The sequence below is a fragment of the Rutilus rutilus genome (assembly GCF_951802725.1).
Source record: "Rutilus rutilus genome assembly, chromosome: 18".
In the NCBI taxonomy this organism is placed as follows: domain Eukaryota; kingdom Metazoa; phylum Chordata; class Actinopteri; order Cypriniformes; family Leuciscidae; genus Rutilus; species Rutilus rutilus.
The window spans coordinates 22,106,734-22,125,785 of NC_140231.1; the positions used below are offsets into that span (position 1 = coordinate 22,106,734).

A 19,052-nucleotide genomic window follows, 5' to 3' on the forward strand; every position below is an offset into this window, starting at 1 on the left:
CTGTTGATGCAAGTGTTTCTCTAGAACCCCCTGCAGCACAGGACTGAGTAGCACATGCAAGAACACAGAAAAAGATAAAAAAAAATTGTGCAGTTGTCTAAAAGAAATGCCAGTTGATTTGTGACTGCTGAGAGATTAAGATGCAGACAGAAGCGTGTTTTTGTGTGCGGCGGCTGGCCTCGGTAAACCTGTGCCCTGCCAGTGAGCCGTGGGGATCGATGGTCCTCGCTGCACGCTACCTCATTACTATTAGCATCTCACTCTCTCCCTCCCTTTCTCTTCACCGCCACTGGGCACACGACTGCTGCCGCCTTATCACACTTATCTGAAACTGCGTATGTATTCATTATCCCTCACCTAGAGGCCTGCACACAACGCAGGACATATGGAATCTGTACTTCCACATTTCACTGCCCCAGAGTTGCAGGAAATGAGAGAGGCAATGTTAGATGGCGATTGTATCTAAGTTTGAGTTTTTAGCAAGTGTTAATTTAAAATAGTGGTGAAGGAGTTTATCCAAGTTCCTATATGGCTGTACTGTTTCAATATTAATTAACTCGCAATATTGAATCGCCTCCCTTCAATGGTAAAGTACTTATTTTTGTAGTATTTGCCAAAATTACTAAGGTCTTGTCCACACTAATACGTTTTTTGTTTGAAAACGCATCTTTTTCGTTTTGGCCTTCCGTCCACATTGAGATGGTGTTTTTATGAATGAAAACAAAGCTTTTTGAAAATGCTCTCCAAAATGGATAAATTTGAAAACGCCGTTTCTCATTGTAGTGTGGACTGTGAAAACGGAGGTATTTGAAAACGACGACGCGTGATTAGTCATGTGATGCCTATTGTACCAGTAGATATTCATATTTATACTGGTATTGTGCCTGTTATGTGCTATTCACTTTCACACAGTTGCTAAAATGTTACTTTGCACACTCTTCATATCACAGTCGCAAAGATGACAGAAAATGTATGTAAGGCGTTTTTTTGACGTTTCAATGTGGATGAGAGATTTTATGAAAATGCCGTTTTCAAATGTATCCGGATTAATGTAAACGTAGCCTAAGGCTTTTATGTACTATAGCATTATTAGTTTTGCATATGCTTAAACATACATATTGGTCCTAAAAAATGCTTTTTTAATATGTTGGTCTCTAGTTACCAAGCAGTAGAAGTTGTCTTGTTGGTGCAGTGGAAAGGTATCATTACTGAGATGAAATACTGCTCCCTCCTTTTGTGTTTGGCATGATTCAAGGAGGAGATGTTCCTGGAACAAGCTTCCTGTCATCTTATCACCAGAATTTGATCTTTGGGGCCAAGGTTAGGGCTTGAACAGCGTTTATATGAATGAGGGTAGCTCATATGTTTTAAGGGTTGCTAAGGGTTAGGGAATGTGTTTTGCCTATAATTGTTTGATAAGAATGTTGTTCCAGGACCAACAAAAAAATCTTGATCCAGGAACAATTTCTACTTGGCTAAATCATGCTGTTTCTATGAACATGCAATGTCATGAATAATGCAGCAATGTTTAATTCTTTAGCAATGGTAGAGGAGATATCCATTTTATGCTCGTGTCCTCTGTTCATAATGGGTTTCGTAATTCCTAGAAAGAGTGCTTATTTAACCAAGCAGTGAGGTGGAGAGGCCTTGGATCATGGTTTGATGCGAAAACGGTAGCACAAAACTGTGATTATCCTCATGCTAGCGGCTGCAGAGGGATGCTTGGCTGACCCAGTGGCTATAATATGTTCAACAGCAGCTAAGCGTTTGCTTCATCTCTTGGCGCTATTACTGAAATCAATAGCCATCTTCCTCTTTGCTCCCTGTTTGTCTCCACTGTTGTGCCATTTTATCAGAGGCTCTGTCAGCAAGACTCTCAGAGGCAAAAAGGCTTCAGCCCTTGCTGCTGAAGAGCTGGGAGGACCTGCGGTCTTGAAAAGAAAAACAGCTGTCGATCGATGGCTCTGTAATGGCATGTCTGCGGCATCAGCTGTGAGGATCCACATGGGGTGCCAATGCATTCAGCGCTGCCTGTCCTTGAGCATTAGACCCCATGTGAGCCGGCGTAGGTCCACCACAATCTGAACCAATCACCTGTGCTGATATTAACCCTCCGTTCCCTGACCTGCAATACCTCTTTAGACCCTACAAATGCTGCCCAAAAAGTATAATGGCCTTTTATCGATTTACCTCCTCCTCTTTCTCTCTCTTTCTCAAGATAGTGTGAAGCCATTTAAGAGTAAGTTTGTGTTGTAGAAGCACTGCCCTCCCGTAGAGACGGTCTCTAGGAGAGCGTACGCCAGCCCAGCCTGTTCTTGAAACCCAGCATCCACGCATAGTTAACACTAATCAGTCAGCGGTCCAGGGAGCAATGTTTACCGACAAGCCAGGCAGCAGCGGATGACAAGACTGCATGAATAACACATTGTGCTTGGATTCATCGCCCTCCCTCTGGAACAGAAGCTCATAGGAGCTCCAGAGATGGGGTTGGGGGAAGGAGAGGGATGGTGTGTTTCAACAACTGGAGCATCATGATTGGGGGGAGGACTGTGAGTGTAGGTGGACATGAACTAGTGGTATATTTGTTCTGCTGGTTCTCATGCCACACACATCAGTCCTGCTGTCAGAGTAAATCTTCCTTAATTTTCGAGCCAATGTCAAAAGCGTGAGAAAACTGTACTTTGCATTGTTGCGCTTGCCAACATAGCAATCCCAACATCATGCCCATTAACATGGATTTTTATTTAATTTGTAGTACTGTTTATATATATATATATATATATATATATATATATATATATATATATATATATATACACAGACCCTTTCCAAAAAATTTGAATATCATGGAAAAGTTTATTTATTTCCATAATTCCATTCAAAACGTTAAACTTCCATAGATTATTGATTCAGGGCCCACAACTTAAACGATTTCAAGTATTTAGTTGTTTATTTGTACATAATTTGGGCTTCCAGCTCATAAAACCCACGAAAACAGGATTTCAAAAAATTTGAATATTACATGAAATCACACAGTAATTACACAGTGATACCATGGCAGTGTGGGCAGGTGCAAATCCTGCTGAAAATGTCCTGGTAGACGGCTGCGTTGACTCTGGATTTAATAAAGCACAGTGGACCAAAGTCCTCTTTTCTGATGAGAGCAAATTTTGCATCTCATTTGGAAACCAAGGTCCCAAAGTCTGGAGGAAGAATGGAGAGGCACACAATCCAAGATGCTTGAAGTCCAGTGTGAAGTTTCCACAGTCTGTGTTGGTTTGGGGAGCCATGTCATCGGCTGGTGTTGGTCCACTGTGCTGACTTCATTTTCCAGCAGGATTTGCACCTGCCCACACTGCCAAAATAACCAAAACCTGGTTCAATGACCATGGTATCACTGTGTAATTACTGTGTGATTTCATGTAATATTAAAAAATTTTAAAATCCTGTTTTCGTGGGTTTTATGAGCTGGAAGCCCAAATTATGTACAAATAAACAACTAAATACTTGAAATCATTTAAGTTGTGGGCCCTGAATCTATAATTTATGGAAGTTTAACGTTTTGAATGGAATTATGGAAATAAAGACACTTTTCCATGATATAAATTTTTTTTGGAAAGGGTCTGTATATATATATATATATATATATATATATATATATATATATATATATAATATTACACACACACACACACACACACACACACATATATAATAATAAATAAATGTATGTACATAATAAAAGTAATACATTAATATTTTCTATAAAGTTACACTTAATATCACAAAATATATATATATATTTTTTTATTAATTCAAGAAGTAGTGTGCTGTTAAAAAGTGTTTTATTCATTTTTGTCAGGTCTTAACACATCACATTTTCTTCACAAGCCTGAGAGAATTTAACACAGACTTATGGGACTTTCATGTGACTGAACTGGATTAAGTTTTGCTTCTTACTGTATGTGTATTTATACATTTGGAGAGTCTGGTCTATATTACTTTTTGGAATATTGGAAGGGTACTGTAATCCATGTGTACCTGTCCAAACATTCAAATACACATCATTTTGATGGTGGATAAAAAGTTATTTTTCATTTTCTTTTCTTTTCTTTTAACAAAGCGTTAGAATCTTTGGGTATAAGTTTCAAATATTATTATTTTTTTGGTGATATTTCCCTGAGCAAAAAAGTTTTTTGTTTGTGCTTTCTGCCATGTGAGTCAGACGGTGGAGGCAGGTATGTATTTCTCAAGGGTCAATGGATTTGACCTGTGTGGTTTAAAATTGTCCTCCCTCACTGAACTGGACTCACCTTAACTTTGTTTTTTTTTACAGAAAATGCCACCCTGAGTCTGTGGCATCACAATGAGAGGCTTTCCACCGCTTTGCCTGTTTTACTCCGGAATTCTGTTTTTAATTCACGCCGTAATCTTCAGGCTTGACTGAAAATTAAATTGTTCGGTTTTAACAGCCGGTGAATGGACACATTGAAAGACATTTGAAAGCACTTTGTCTGCCGAACATTGTCACTGAGTTCTTTGAATTCCTCTGAGCGGGGAGTGAGTGAAAGGGGGAGAGCAAATTGTAAACACTTCACCCATCCCATCCCGTTGAATATTTATCAGAGTCATTTTCCTGGTCTTGATAAATTAATTTTTTGACAGCAAATCAAACACAGGTGATAACTCCCTGTCAAAATGTCTGAGCGTAAGGTTTGAATACCAAGCTTGTGCTGCTCAGACTACATTCCTGTTGCACATTTACATAATTTTGAAATCAAGGGAAACGGCGTATTCAAATTCTACTTCAGAAGTAGACAGCACAGCCTGTGTTAGATAGAAAATAATGATCAGCTGAAACGCATAAAGGGAAAGAAAGGAAGTGCCTCGTTTATCCTCACAATTGTGGTGCATTAAAGTGAAAATGATTGAAATAAGAATCAGCTGCCAAGTGAAGCCTGAAGTAGGATCATCCTGGAGAAGAAAAAGAAAAAGTAACAGAAGACCTCAGTCTTATTAACAAGCTTGAAATTTCATTATCCACAGTTCAGGATTAAATAATGTTATCTGTTTTCTCTAAAGGAAAATGGCGAGAGCTGTGACAAATAGAAGAAAAGACCCTATGATGAAGAACACAACCATGGCAGAGGGCTTCTTTATTTTGGTTCATCCATCTCAAAGTGCCACATGGTTTATGATAAGGGCAGTTGTGAGCCGTCTCCTCACCCATAGCCCCAGCCAGCAGGAAAAACACAAGCCAGACTTAAATTATCTAATTACCCATCGTTTGGTTTGTTGAAACAGTAGATTTAACACATGGATGTGCTTTAGATAAGATTATAATCAGAGAATGGATTTGCAGAAAATGTTAATTAGCTGTAATTTCTCCATAATTATTGGATATTTCTGTGAAAATAAGATGTGTTTTCCGTCTGACGTTATGTATATTTCAGGAACTTCCCACAGTGGTATTGATGTTTAAGCATCATTTGAATCTTTACTACTGGTGCTTCCTCAGGCAATCATCACTATTTCAATTGCCCAAGGTTCAGGATCTGGGTTAGTACTATTATGTTAAGTTGTTAAATATTATTAATCATTTAGCTTTTTTAATGCTTTTTGTTTATGTATATAAATAATTTTTTCATATTTTTTGTATATAAATATAACATGTAATACATATAAATGTATGTTTTAAATTTTTTTCATTAATCAGAAATACCAGTTTTGCCTGTTTGATAAAAAGGAGACTAAACAAATCCTGCAGACCACCCTGAACATTCCTAGCAACCCCAAAGAACATTTTAAAACCACTCAGAACATTTTTGCAACCACATAGCAACACCCTAGCAATCACCCACAGCTCCCTGTCATAGCAGAGAGTTTTTGCATGGGCAAGCACTCATATTTTCTTCTGAATGTGTGTACAATTTGATGTGGCTTCATAGTGAAATGTATTACTGGGTGTGTTTTTCATGTGAATATTATCTAAGAGTGGATTAGTTTCATAAAAACAGGATGTGTTGTTTGGCTCTAAACAGACCTCTCCATCTCAGTCCGAGACTCTCTAGAGCTGATGACTCTAATTGAATGATATGACTCACTGGGTTAATAGCGCGACTCAATGTTGGCGCTGAAGAGCTGGAGCTGACAGAATGACGAATTATCGTGAATAATCACTGGTGAATTTTCCTGAGTTAACGCAATCTGATTGATCTGCCCTCTGTGTGCAGGAGACAGAGATCCTTAACACCGCTGTGCTCACTGGGAAGACTGTTGCCATGCCAGTGAAGGTGGTCACCGTTGGAACCGAAGGTACTGTGACCGATGTGACCGAGTCGGTGGAATGTCGCTCGACGGACGAGGATGTGGTTAAGGTGGGAAGGGACATGCACGGTCACTTATATGAAAAAAACACATATGTGTGGATGTGTGTTTCTTCAGCTACTTTCAGCAGTTCTTGCATGCTGTTCGAGGGGAGGGCTCTGAGCTCAGAATCTGGCCCGAACCCAGAGTACTCCCCCCATATCTCTGGTTAGGATAGTAACCAGGCGGGGAACATAGGTGAGACGGCTATGTATGTGTATATATACTGTACATAGGCCTCTTCTCGTTCTGAATGTATAGGCAATTTGAAAGTGTTCCTCCTGAACTTTTTCTTAATAAAACATCATGTATGAGCACTTTTAACCCTGTGGATTTAAAAAAAAAACTCTTCAGACTCTCCTTAGGTCATTTAATTTGTCCTTTTGTTAAACGTTTTTATGCACCACATCACAAGGTCTCACTAATTTCTAATTTCTAAAACCAATTAGAAATGAATCATGGTTTTCAACAAAAGACACAAGCTGAAAGAACCTGCAGACACACATGAGTATAATTTTGTAAACAGGATAACAAAAGAGAAGACTCTACACATAGTGTATTAAAACAGCTATATTAGATTTGATTTAAAGCACTATACATTCCACCGCTCTAAAGGAATGTCATTTGTTGGTTGTTAAGCCAGAGGCGGAAAATCAAAGGGATGTTAAATTCAAGCTTTTCTGAACAAGCTTGTGCCTTCCACTTTCTGCCATTTGGGAACAAATATGAGGGCATTTTATGAGGGAGAAAATGACAATGTGTGCGAATTTACTCCCTCCGGGTTTAATTATCTGATGAGCACCCCACACTGAAACACTGACCTCTTGAGAGGAATCCATCTCCTTCCCCACCATAGCTGACACACACAAAGGGGCACTGGTGCCCTGGATTCAGAGCATTTGAAGACACTTTGCCATTGTATATTTTACATGTTTTGTCACTGATACGAACACCATGAATTGTAGTGTCAAAGGTCAAGTCACCTTTATATAGGCCTAGTGCTTTATACAGTACAGATTGTTTCAAAGCAACTTTACAGTGATAATAGGAAAATGATTCAATGATACAGTGTTCATACAGTGCATGTACATCATAGTGTGTTGTTTAGCAATTATAAACTAAAAAACCTTGTCATTGTTCAATGGAGATGGCGAATGGCATCCACATGTGTGACCCGTGCTGGCAAAATGAGTCAAAAATGAGTTATTTTAAAAAATCACATTCTCCTTCAAAGTGATGTATGAATTGTTGTAATCAGACAAAATTGAATGAGCCACACCTGTTTGAAGTTGATAGAGTCAGCTAAGTCAATTTGGAGAAAATTCTAGTTAAAGTTTTCTGAAGGTTCCAAAACAAAATCACCTAGCAACCATACCTTAAAATCCCTGGTATTAACACCAAATTTGGCACACACCAAGTCAAAACCCATATCTATAGGAAAAATATATATATTCATCTTTTTTTTTTCATGATACTACTATTGTTTGATTAACATATATAATATATAACCTATATATTAAGACCTACTGTACCACAAGGATCTAGTATAATGTTACACATCAGATGTTTTTCCCCAAAAGTTAACCAAATGTTCACTTAAGTAATAACAGATAATGTTTGCGTGAATACTCGCCAAGATAGATATTTTGAAAAACTGTGATTCTGTGTAAATCGGGATCGCGCTCCGTCTGAGAGGCGTCAGTCGGCGCGAGTGGTGGATGTGTCAGTCAGTGCGAGAAAGATTTTGTTTACATCAGCATGAGTTTAAAAATCACATTTCATTGGTTCAGACTCATGCCATCGAAAATTCGCTATGAATATTCATAAAGTTGGAATGCTGCGCTTTAAAAAGATACCAAACTTGTGCTGAGTGGAAGTGCCAGTCGTCGAGAAGCGAGCATTTTTCATGGACAAAGGAAAGGTACTCTTCTCAGAAAACGTACAAATAAAGATACTTCACAAATAAAAATACTATTTGGAGCATTAGGGTTGCTAGACGAGTGCTTAATGAAGCCTGTTTTTTGTGAAAACCTCTAATTTACATTTTTCACTTGTTTTGCCTGTAGCTCAAAATTAGACTGTGCACATTCCGAATCATTTTGTCAACACGGGTCACATATTTGCATTAACTTTGTTGCATGTGCAGATTGTTTGGGATCGTTATCATCTTGGAAAATATACATTTAATCTCCAAACAGATCCTCCATACTTGGCTACATTGTGTTCAGCAGGATTCTCAACATAAGTATTGGTCCATTTTCAAAGTGCCAGCAATTTTGTAGATGCTTCTTACACCTGCTAAAGACATGCTCCCCAATGCCATTAAGTTTACCCTGCCATGCTTAATGGCGCCATGCATGCATATTGGCATTAAAACACTCTAGTCGTCTCCTACGAACATGCGTGGCTGACACCATTCAATGCTAGGTTGCTAAATTTTGACTTCTCGGACTCCAGATCACGGCTCCAATCTTCCATTCTCCAGTCCTTATTTTCTTTGTCAAATGCAGGGTGTTTTTTTTTTTTTTCAGCAGCAGCAGCAGATTAAACTATTAAATAGTTTCTTTACTGGTACACAACCTTTCAATCCAGCCTTTTATAGCCGTTGGCTTACAGTTCAAGATGAAATTGGAGGCTGAAGGTCTCATCCAGGTCTTTAGAAGCTGTTTTGAGGTGGTCCCACATTCAGGTGATTTTCATCGTTCAGTCAAAATACTCACTAGCCTTCCAGCCACAGCACTTTACATTCTGCATGATAGTAGTCTTACTGTGCTTTGAAATAATTCTGTGGACATTCGGTGACCATTCACATTCTGCACAAGAGCAATATCCAAAACCGATTGACCAGATATAGGGAACTATTTTAACGATCTGAAACGCAAGTATCAAACGCAAGTAACTTTGTGGGTGGATCTCGGGCGCTGTTGCTATAATACCGGCGGGATTTAATGACTCTTGCGCCCGATGCAAATCTAAAATGGGTTGGTCTGAAGTAGCTACATTACTCATAGGTGTGGTTTGGGCGTAACGTGAAATAAACCAATCAGAGCGTCATCTCACATTCCCTTTAAAAGCAGGGTCAAATTGCTATTATGATGGCGGATACATGCGTCGTTGTACAAATGTCAATTGTGCTGGGTGCAAGATAGGGCCCATAGTCTTTTTTTTTTAAATATACTCCTTGGTTGCACAGGAGAGCTCCTTCCATCTGGCCATTTTCATGAAAACCCACAAAATAACATCTAATAATATAGCTAATACCTGCCACATAGTCATTTATTAAAGTATAGACTGGGAATAATGAGTACAAGCTTGGTATGACCACTTGGACAAAAATGACTTCCGTTTCATTGCGTCATGACAAATGATACAATTGAATCGTGGAATGCATAAATTAGTATTACACTCAGACATCACTTTTGGCCACATTCAACATGATATCACCATTTACTCACCATCATGTTTTCCAAACCTGTACAGGATGACTTACTTTGTGGAACACAAAAGGGTATGTTTAGCTGAAGGTCCAAGCTTTTCTCTTTTCCATACAATTGAGGTAATACATTTACCCAAGGTTTAAAAAGACTCTAGGTTAACAATTTCAAGTAAAAAAAAACAACAACAAAAAAAAAACAGTCTGATTGTCTGTGGCTATTTTACTGTGATCTTCTGCACAGACAGATATATGGACAGACTGAGAGAGTAATAAGAGAGGAAAATACAGAGACAGAAGTGAGGATAGTTATGGAGATATTGTAGAGCTGGAGCAGATTTTTTTAGATGTGTGTTCATGCAAATGCGTGTGTCAAGGGAAGTGCGTTTCACCCAGTGTTTGAAAACCTACTTTAAAACTAGGCTTGTTATTTTACAAGCTATTTAAATTAAAGGTACTTCAACTTGACTACAAAGGCGAAATACAGTTAACACATTACACATTTATTTAAAATTGAGTTGAATCTCTTAGACTATGATTTGTCCTTTTAGATATGGGTTTGGCTCAACTACGCTTCAGAGGAAGCAGTGTGTGGAAATTCTTATTAGCTCAATTAAGATTCAACCAAAAAAAAAAAGCCATCAACTGTTGAAGTTAATGAATTTTGCCCTTGTAGAGAAGTACAGTCAAGCTATTCTTCTGAAAACATAACACAAATCAGCAAACTACGTTGAAGAAATATGACTGTGACTATTGATGGAGTGAAACACATCAGTGTTAAATATATTCTGTAAAAATCTATATTTTAAATGTAAACCATTTTAAAATATTTTCTCAAATGAATCAGTGTTGTTTTTGTACCTGTTCAGTTAAAACAATACATATTCTTTTGAATCCAACATTCATTTGATACAATATGACATATTATATAAAAATATATATATTTAATTTTTTTTCTCAAATCAATCAATGTTTAATTTTGTTACGTTTATTTATTTGAACCACAGTTCATTTGAATTAGACTTCATTTGAATGCATTTGATTATTATCTGTTTGCTTAGCTGTAAAGTTACTGTGAAAATCGTTACTGTGAGCGACAGAAAAAGCTATGTACCTTGTCGCAGTTGGAAAAGCTACTCTGATTTGTGCCAGTAAAAACTGCAGTTAAGTTTTAGCATATCTGTTTTTTGCTATTTAATCCCAAACATTGTGTTCACCTTGCAGTGATGGTCTAGAGTTGCTCAAGATGCACTCTGCTAATTATTTCAGTCAGACATAGACGAACAGAAAGGGACAGTGCTTGCGTCATGCCGCAAAGTCCAGTCTCTCTGTGTGCCTGTCTGAATGGGTCATTAAGTACCCAACTCAGTTCCCTGCGGGGATCTTGACGTCCTCTGTAAGTGTCCCTCTATTCAGCAGTCTTAATGTTCCTGATTAATGCCCTGCCATACCTGCTAGTTATGATGCTTACAGACACTCATGGGAAGGGCATGTTGCGGTGAAGTTAGAAGCCTCATGTACTCCACAGTGCCCTGTACACCCAAAGCAATACCCTTCATGGGCCACCAGAGCATAAGGCTCTCTGGCTCTCAGGCTGTTGTAGGAGATTTACAATCTGCAAGTAAGGAAGTAAAGAATACAATTGTCGATGTAAAACTGCAAATTGTTCCATTATGTCATTTATATGGGCAGATCCAGACAGTTTAACAGATTTAAAGGGTGTTTAACAGATATAATTGCTGTGGGGAATTATAGTACTATTTAGGTTCACTGCAGTTGTTCATTATTATAAGCCTAGGCGTCATTTACTTTTAGTCACTTTTTGCCATAGTGGATTTGGTCCCCACTGTTTTATGAAATAGCTCACAGCAGGGATAAATCTAACATTGACAGATGTTGTCCATGATCCATGTGTTTATCTAATTACATCCAAATTCCACCAGTGGCAGTTTAAGTTTACAAATTAAATATGTAAGTGCATTTGAGAACTTAAATTGGTCAGCAAGAAGAATTGGCCCCTCAAATCACAGTGTATTTATTTAGTTATTTTTATTTTAATATTATATTTTACATTTTACTTTTGACTTCATACAAAATTATTCTCTACTACTGACCAAGTTAAATGCAAATAATATGTATTTTTCAGTACAGTAAAAGATAATCTGTGCACAACCTAATTATTGTACGCTATCGTTCAAAATGTCAAGGTTAATCTTTTATGTGACTTATGTGACATTTATTTTGAAATAGTGTACAATTTAAAATAACTGGTTTATATATTAATATATTTTAAAATGTAATTTATTCTTGTGATGGCAAATCTGAATTTATAGCAGCCATTACTCCAGTCTTCAGTGTCACATGATCCTTCAGAAATCATTCTAATATGCTGATTTGGTGCTCAAGGCGCAAACATTCGTCATCCTACATCTACATTTTATGGGCTTTTGAAACCCGTTTAATTCCAAGTGTGATCCAACCTAAACAACCTTGTCATTTAAGTAATTTATGTATTTGGCATTTATGTTAAATCCACCTTTCCACAATTATGTCATAAAAGTCAATGCTATTTTGAGTGTACAGATATAATTTTGTTGTAGCCATTGTCACAGAATGACTTATTCATTTCACAGGGTTCGGTGCACGCTGTATAATGGTTACTGAAAGCAAAAGTTAAATAAATGCACCACGGACTTGATGCCTTTGAGTTCAGATTTTCTGTTTGTCTATTCAAAAAGAAAAGTTGGAGTATATTTATATATTTCCTGAGAGACTCTGAGCAGTCACCAAATGAGGACTTGATGAAAGCTTGGCTACTTATTGCAGCTGCTAAATAGCAGTCTGGTATTGAGATGTAACAAGTATGATGCTCTAGAAAATGGCACAACATTAGGGAAATCTCACAAACAACTGACACTCTTGTCATCTTGGATTTTGAGCTGATGGGCAGCTGCCCAGAAACCAAGCCATGCCATTGGTCCACTTCCACATCTGTTGTTATTAAAGAAGCCCTCAGGTTGATTGGATGAGATACGATTTTATCTGCCAGGTATCATAAGCATTGGCTAAGAGCAATAGATGTTCTGCAAATGAATTACTTTGCTGCTGTAGAAAGACTTGACCACTCAGCTTTTTTCTGTCTTCTTCCGTCTCTCCATCTGCTTAGCTCCTTTCAACCCCAAAGTCTGAGAAATATAGACATCCAAACACTCTCATTATCAACGACAACGACTCCCCCGCTGACTGTAGTCAGAAATAAATACTTGGACAGGCCAGTCAAAGCCTGTCCAATCTCTCATCTTCCTCATTAAAGCGCAGAATGAAAGCGAATAACAGCGGCACAAAACACACAAAGGCCACACTGTTTTTCACATATTGCACTGATCAGCACAAGAAGAGGCCTCTTTTTTTTTTTTTGTGCTTTCAAAATTTGAAATGGTCGCCAGGAAATTGGAGCGAAAAGTAGACTGATACCTTGGCCAGCCCAGAGCTGCAATTTTCCTTAATTTAGTGCTACTTTGAATACAGTGTTGCTTGAATGCTTTGTTTGTCTGCTGTCTGATTTGTATTCATCCTTCTTAGGTGTCCGAAAGGTGCGATTATGTGTACGTCAACGGCAAGGAGACACGTGGGAGAGTGCGGATGATGTTGAACTTCACCTACAGTTACCTCAGTGCTCAGCTTGAGTTGAGCGTGTGGATGCCTCGACTCCCCCTGCAGATCGAGATGTCTGATCCAGAGCTCAGCCAGATCAGGGGCTGGAGAGTTCCTTTAGATGCTGTCAACCAGAGGTTAGCGACGTTTATGGCCGCATTTACACTGCAGGTCCTGATGCCCAATTCCGATTTGTTGACTATATCCAATTTTTTGGACGACCAGTTTACATCATCTTTTAAAAGTGACCCATATCTGATATCTGCATTTAGACTATACACCAAGCGAAACAACCCTAGGTAGACATACTGACACAGAAAAGCTAGGCCGAAGAGGAAGTAAAAATGGTGCAATTTGCAATGGACGCCAACAAAATGATAATACAAGCTTTTGCATTCTGCACCATCTTTAAAGGTCAGCAAAACATTGGTCTCTTAAGGTAGAGAAAAAAGAGGAGAGCCCTTGTTGCAGCCTTGGTATTGAAAAGAGTTGTGTGATTGCGGTTGGTTTCAACCTGAGATGACGTCATTCACCACCGTCGTTTTTTTCAGTGGCGTACGACTCGCATTGAAGGTAATATCCGATCTGTCCGCTGCTTTACGTATCCCGAGGCGTTCCCAGGCCTATGTGGAGATATAATCTCTCCACCTAGTCCTCGGTCTTCCCCAAGGCCTCCTCCCAGCTGGACGTGCCTGAAACACCTTCCTAAGGAGGCGGGGCATCCTTACCAGATGCCCGAACCACCTCAACTAGCTCATTTCGACGCAAAGCAGCAGCGGCTCTTTAGAACTCTTGCTAGTTCCAATTCATATTCAATTCATATCAGATATATTTCCTCGTATAAATTAAGCCTGAAACTGATCTGAGAATATCTGAATCCAAGTGCTTTTTTCCTGCTTACACGTTCGTGGGTCGCAATTGGTTCACTTGAACAATGTAATGTAAATACGCTCTTTGTTTCAAGGACTCACATTTTCCTTTTATATTTTGAGATAAGAGTATTGTACTATTGAAGCATATATATTGTAATTTTCAAAACCCTCTCCAGAACTTAAACAGTTGAATTTATTTGAACACATGAATGTATGGCTGCCTACATTTACACATCAGTGACAGTCGATACTAATATTTCTAATACCTTACTAATACGAAAACCATAATATAGCCTAAAGTTGACAGTAAAGTGTGGAAAAGTCTGCCCTGCATTATTCCTTATTTTTTGTAGGTCCCTCAGCTCTGCATTTCTATCCTAAAGTGTATTTTTAAATGCCTCTTTTAATTCAGAGATTATTATATAACTTCTATAAATTATTATTACTGAGATGAAAAGAGCCTGGAAACTACGTTCTATTGAGTTTTATAATCTTTAACTGAGCAGAAAATATCCTGCACATCCCACACATCTTATGCAATATGGTTCTGCTGGTCATTTGAAAACATAACCATTTTTTACATTTACTTTAATAAATCTCTCAATATTGCACAGCACCAATAATGTTCCAGCTCACCTGCCCAGTCTCTATCAACCCTCCCCTCAGCTGTTTTCATGCTCTGTTGTTTCTTGGTAACACCAAACATGTAGCGGAGCTCCCTCCGGAACGCAAGATGAGGTGCGGGGAGGATGCGGACGCTGACTTTTTAATTACCGCTGGGTCGTCTTCAGGCACACCTGAAGTAGACACACTAGCATCAGACAATATGCAGGTTAATGTTGCCGTACGCTGCGGATATCCACAAGATAATTTTTAATTACTCTTCCGCCAGAAACAATCCTGCCGGATTGACTCATGCATGATAAGTGAGAAGAGGATGACGGAAGACAGATGGAATGAGCAGTAGAAAACTTGAGGCATTGATGAGTCTGAGGAATAAGTGTGGCTATAAGTTGTTCGGTTGTCATCAGTAATGTGTGGTGGTCAGGAATCGAATCCGTGGATTGCACACAGATCGCTTTTCCATGTTATCATTACGAAGATACAAATGTATTCTCTGACCAAACCTCCTCTTGAACCAGTCCATCAGGAATTTCATCATTCTGAGCTTTCTCTATAACAAAAATAGCTTTTTGAGTGAACTGAGAAAGTTTAGCACTCGTAAATATTTCTTACTGGCCATGAAACTGTATTTTACATTATTTTTATTAAAAATATATATTTTTGTCCTTGTGACATTTTTCTTGCATAAAATTCTTTAAGGCAGGTTCACTCGGCGGCCATCTTCGTAACGCCCCTGGGCAGCTCTTTCCTATGCAAGAAAAATAGACATGTAATAGACATGCAAATCCAGCCCCTATCTACTTGAATGAGGAAAGACTCGCAGCATAATTTTCATCTTGGCATCAATGGCTCCATGAAGAATCTTTAACATTCATAGAACCTTTCCATTCAACAAAATTTTCTTTAAAGTGGAATAAGGTTCTTTAGAATTTTTAAATGTTCTTTACAATTTAGGAAAAAATTGTTCTTTTAAGAACTGTTCACTTAAAGGTTCTTTGGGGAACCAAAAATGGTGGTTCTATTGCATCACTGCGAAAACCCCCTTTTGGAAACTTTATTTTTAAGAGTGAAGTCGCAGCCTCAGACGTCACAGCCACGGATCGTTGGCTGAACATCTGATCAGAAGTTCTGATCGGAATTTTGAAGTCGTCATCTGATTGGTTGAATTCTCCAGGATTTCCGGGAGACGTGTGTGTTGCGTTCTTTAACGGTCCACCTGGAAACAAAGCCGTTGTGATGCCAAACCCCCACATGTAAGAACAAAGCCATCGTTTACATCGTTTTCATTTATAGGTGAGCTGTCCCTTTAAGATAATGGCCAGCTGGTGAGTTGTATTCATCAAAAAGCCCATATTTACTCACATTCGTGTTGAACATTTGGCACCCTGGCTGTATCATATGTGCCCTTGGCTCGAGGTCACGTCTGTCTCAGGTAGCATTTTGATTACCTCTGTGAGAGCAGTAGACATGCAGTTTTGTTGTAAGACTGGAGCTCATTAATCCTGAGACCTCCTGTGACCTGACATTCCTCAGCTGAGTGCTGCCTGCCTTGTTTATACACCTGTGTTCTGTAAATGTCATACTGTTTCTGCCATTGGTCAGGCATCGTTGCGTAAATGTCTAAAGGAGCGTGGCCTCCCAACCGGTCAGAGCCACTGTGTTAACCTGCCACTGCTGTTGTTTTTTATTTTGGATGGTTTTGACTCATTAAAAATAATGGAACAGTCAGAGCTGCCCGCCATTCACCTGGTCTGGACTTTTTGTGTGAGGAGAGGAAATGCATTAATGTAATGTGAATAGGGTTCATGTTTACAGCCTTTTAAAGCAATTCGCCCCTTTACAAGAGGTTGAGCATCACTGATCTACACACAGAGATGCACACACACACACACATACATATACACATACACATACACATACACGTTGGGTTTCCATAGACATGCACCGAAATGAAAATTCTGGGCCGAACCCAAAAATTCAGGATGCACTTGGCTGAAAACCGAAAATAAAGAATTAATTAATCAAACTTATTTAATAATTAACACTCAAATCGTTAAAACTGATTTGAACAAACATTTAAATTGCACATCAAGCAGGTTTTATATCAACTTTTTAATAACAGAATTGTTTCTACTCCAGTTTGTTTGGTGAAATAGAAACACTTAAATGACGATAAAATGAAATAACTTGTTTTCATGGCAGATTTAGGCCATTCAAACACATTAAATAATGAAGACTAAAAATATAATGAATGTAGCCTATAATACAGTGCATATATTTACCGAAATGCTCTTCTTTGAGTTTATGGACATTTGAATAGCTTGTTTTTAGGTAAATGTAAGCTTAAGTGATTGTATAACCTACAGGCTGTTTTATTGATTTATCATTACCATTTAAAATCAAGAAAATAATATTGTACATCCAGTTTTGGTATTACCATACTTATGGGGACATTTACCAGGACCACACACACAAAAGATTTTTAGTGTATAGCATCTTTGTTTCTAACCATTTAATTTTTCAATGTTATTTATTTATTTTATTTTCCACTTGATTTAAATATATGTTGTTTCTTATTTTTATGAATTTTAAATGAGATGATTGTACTAGAATAGATTTGAATTGAATTGAGAATGGGATGTAACACTTAATATTGGTTGCTGCCTTTACTACAGGTCTGGAGAGGATGATGGGGATGAAGGAGCCAAGAAGGACCGGAGCTGTGGTCCACAGTACCAGAGCACCACCGTCCGTGTCCTCACACACTTTGAGGCCGAGCCAGAGGAGTGGCAGGGCCAGTCAGACTTCCTCTTGGGGAGTGATTGGCAGGTGGACGTGACAGAGCTGGTGAGGGACTCATTAAGGGTGGGGGATGAACGCGTGGCCAAGCTGTCAGAGGAACAGGTCCTGATCGGTCTGAACACTGGCACCACCAAAGTTCAGGTGAGAGACAGGAAGAAAATATGTGTGATCTTATCTCTAAAAGAGTATCATCATGTACCATAAAACGAAACCTACACTGTACAAAAAAAAAGATGTCTGTGAAAGTGGTTGTATATAATCCAATAATCTTTGGATTTTCAGCATTGTTAAAATTTGATCCATGATTCATTTATTATGATTATGATTCAGTTATAGCATATTATGTAATTTCCTCAACACACCATGACCAGAGCTGATCATGTTGGAGGAACAAAACTAACAGTTACAGCTGACTAAGCCGCAATTCCTTTGTGTTTATACTGCATGAATAAAATCTGAGGACGTTCTTGTTTTCATTGGAAAAGCCAGGCTGTCATTTGTCAATCTCTCCATGCGGATGAGAGGTGAATCAGTCCAAGTTGTGATGTGACACGTGTACGCTGTCAGACGAGAAATAGACAGCATCTCTCACACTGTCACAGCTTGTGTGCTGTCTTATCTGCACATCTCACAGCTCCTATCACAAACTATAATCTCCTTTATTAAGACCGACTAATTAAGTGTTAGTATGTGAAAATCGCACATTTTTTCTTATAGATGTCACATATACTTTCACACATAATACACCTGCTTGACGAGCTGAAAGTGCCATTAGAGTGCTATCAGCAAAAGAAATACGGCAGAGCCATAGGTGGAGAGCGCTTCGATTTGATCCATTTGCTGAAAATTAAAATCAGATAAAAAGCCCAGTAATGGTGAGATGGAATACGTGGAGTCTGAAAACTAGTGCTGCTTAATAGATCAGCATCTCCGAAATCAAAAACCCAGCACTTAACTATGGCCAAATTACCAATTGTCTACCTTGCTATTAGACCAAATACATTTCAAAAGGGGCCCACCTATCTGTGCAGTTCATTAAAACTAAATTAAATGACTAATTCATTGCAATTAGAAGAGGGCAAATACGTGTGGTTTCAAAAAAAGAGCAAAGTAGACTATTTGGAAGAAAAGATTTGTTGAAGTAGCGTAGCAAGCACTAACTTTTATTTTATAAAAAGTAGAGCACTAGGGCAGCGTCTTATGCAATATTGGGTAAGGCCCGAGGCTCCCCTTGATTATTCTTATTTTATGTCTAATTAATAAATCTCTCAATTCAAATGGAAAATTAGGAATGCGCTCGG

The 19,052-nt window shown here is 38.5% G+C and overlaps 1 protein-coding gene across 1 annotated transcript in view; it reads left to right on the plus strand.

Annotated features, from left to right (window-relative positions):
* Positions 1-19,052, plus strand: part of LOC311276666 (transmembrane protein 132C) — a 135,970-nt gene that overhangs the window by 114,051 nt on the left and 2,867 nt on the right. Inside the window, exons 5-7 of the mRNA XM_084386456.1 lie at positions 6,234-6,377; positions 13,382-13,590; positions 17,625-17,892. Of these exons, the coding sequence (XP_084242582.1) occupies positions 6,234-6,377; positions 13,382-13,590; positions 17,625-17,892 (621 nt within the window). The remainder of the gene's footprint in view (positions 1-6,233; positions 6,378-13,381; positions 13,591-17,624; positions 17,893-19,052) is intronic.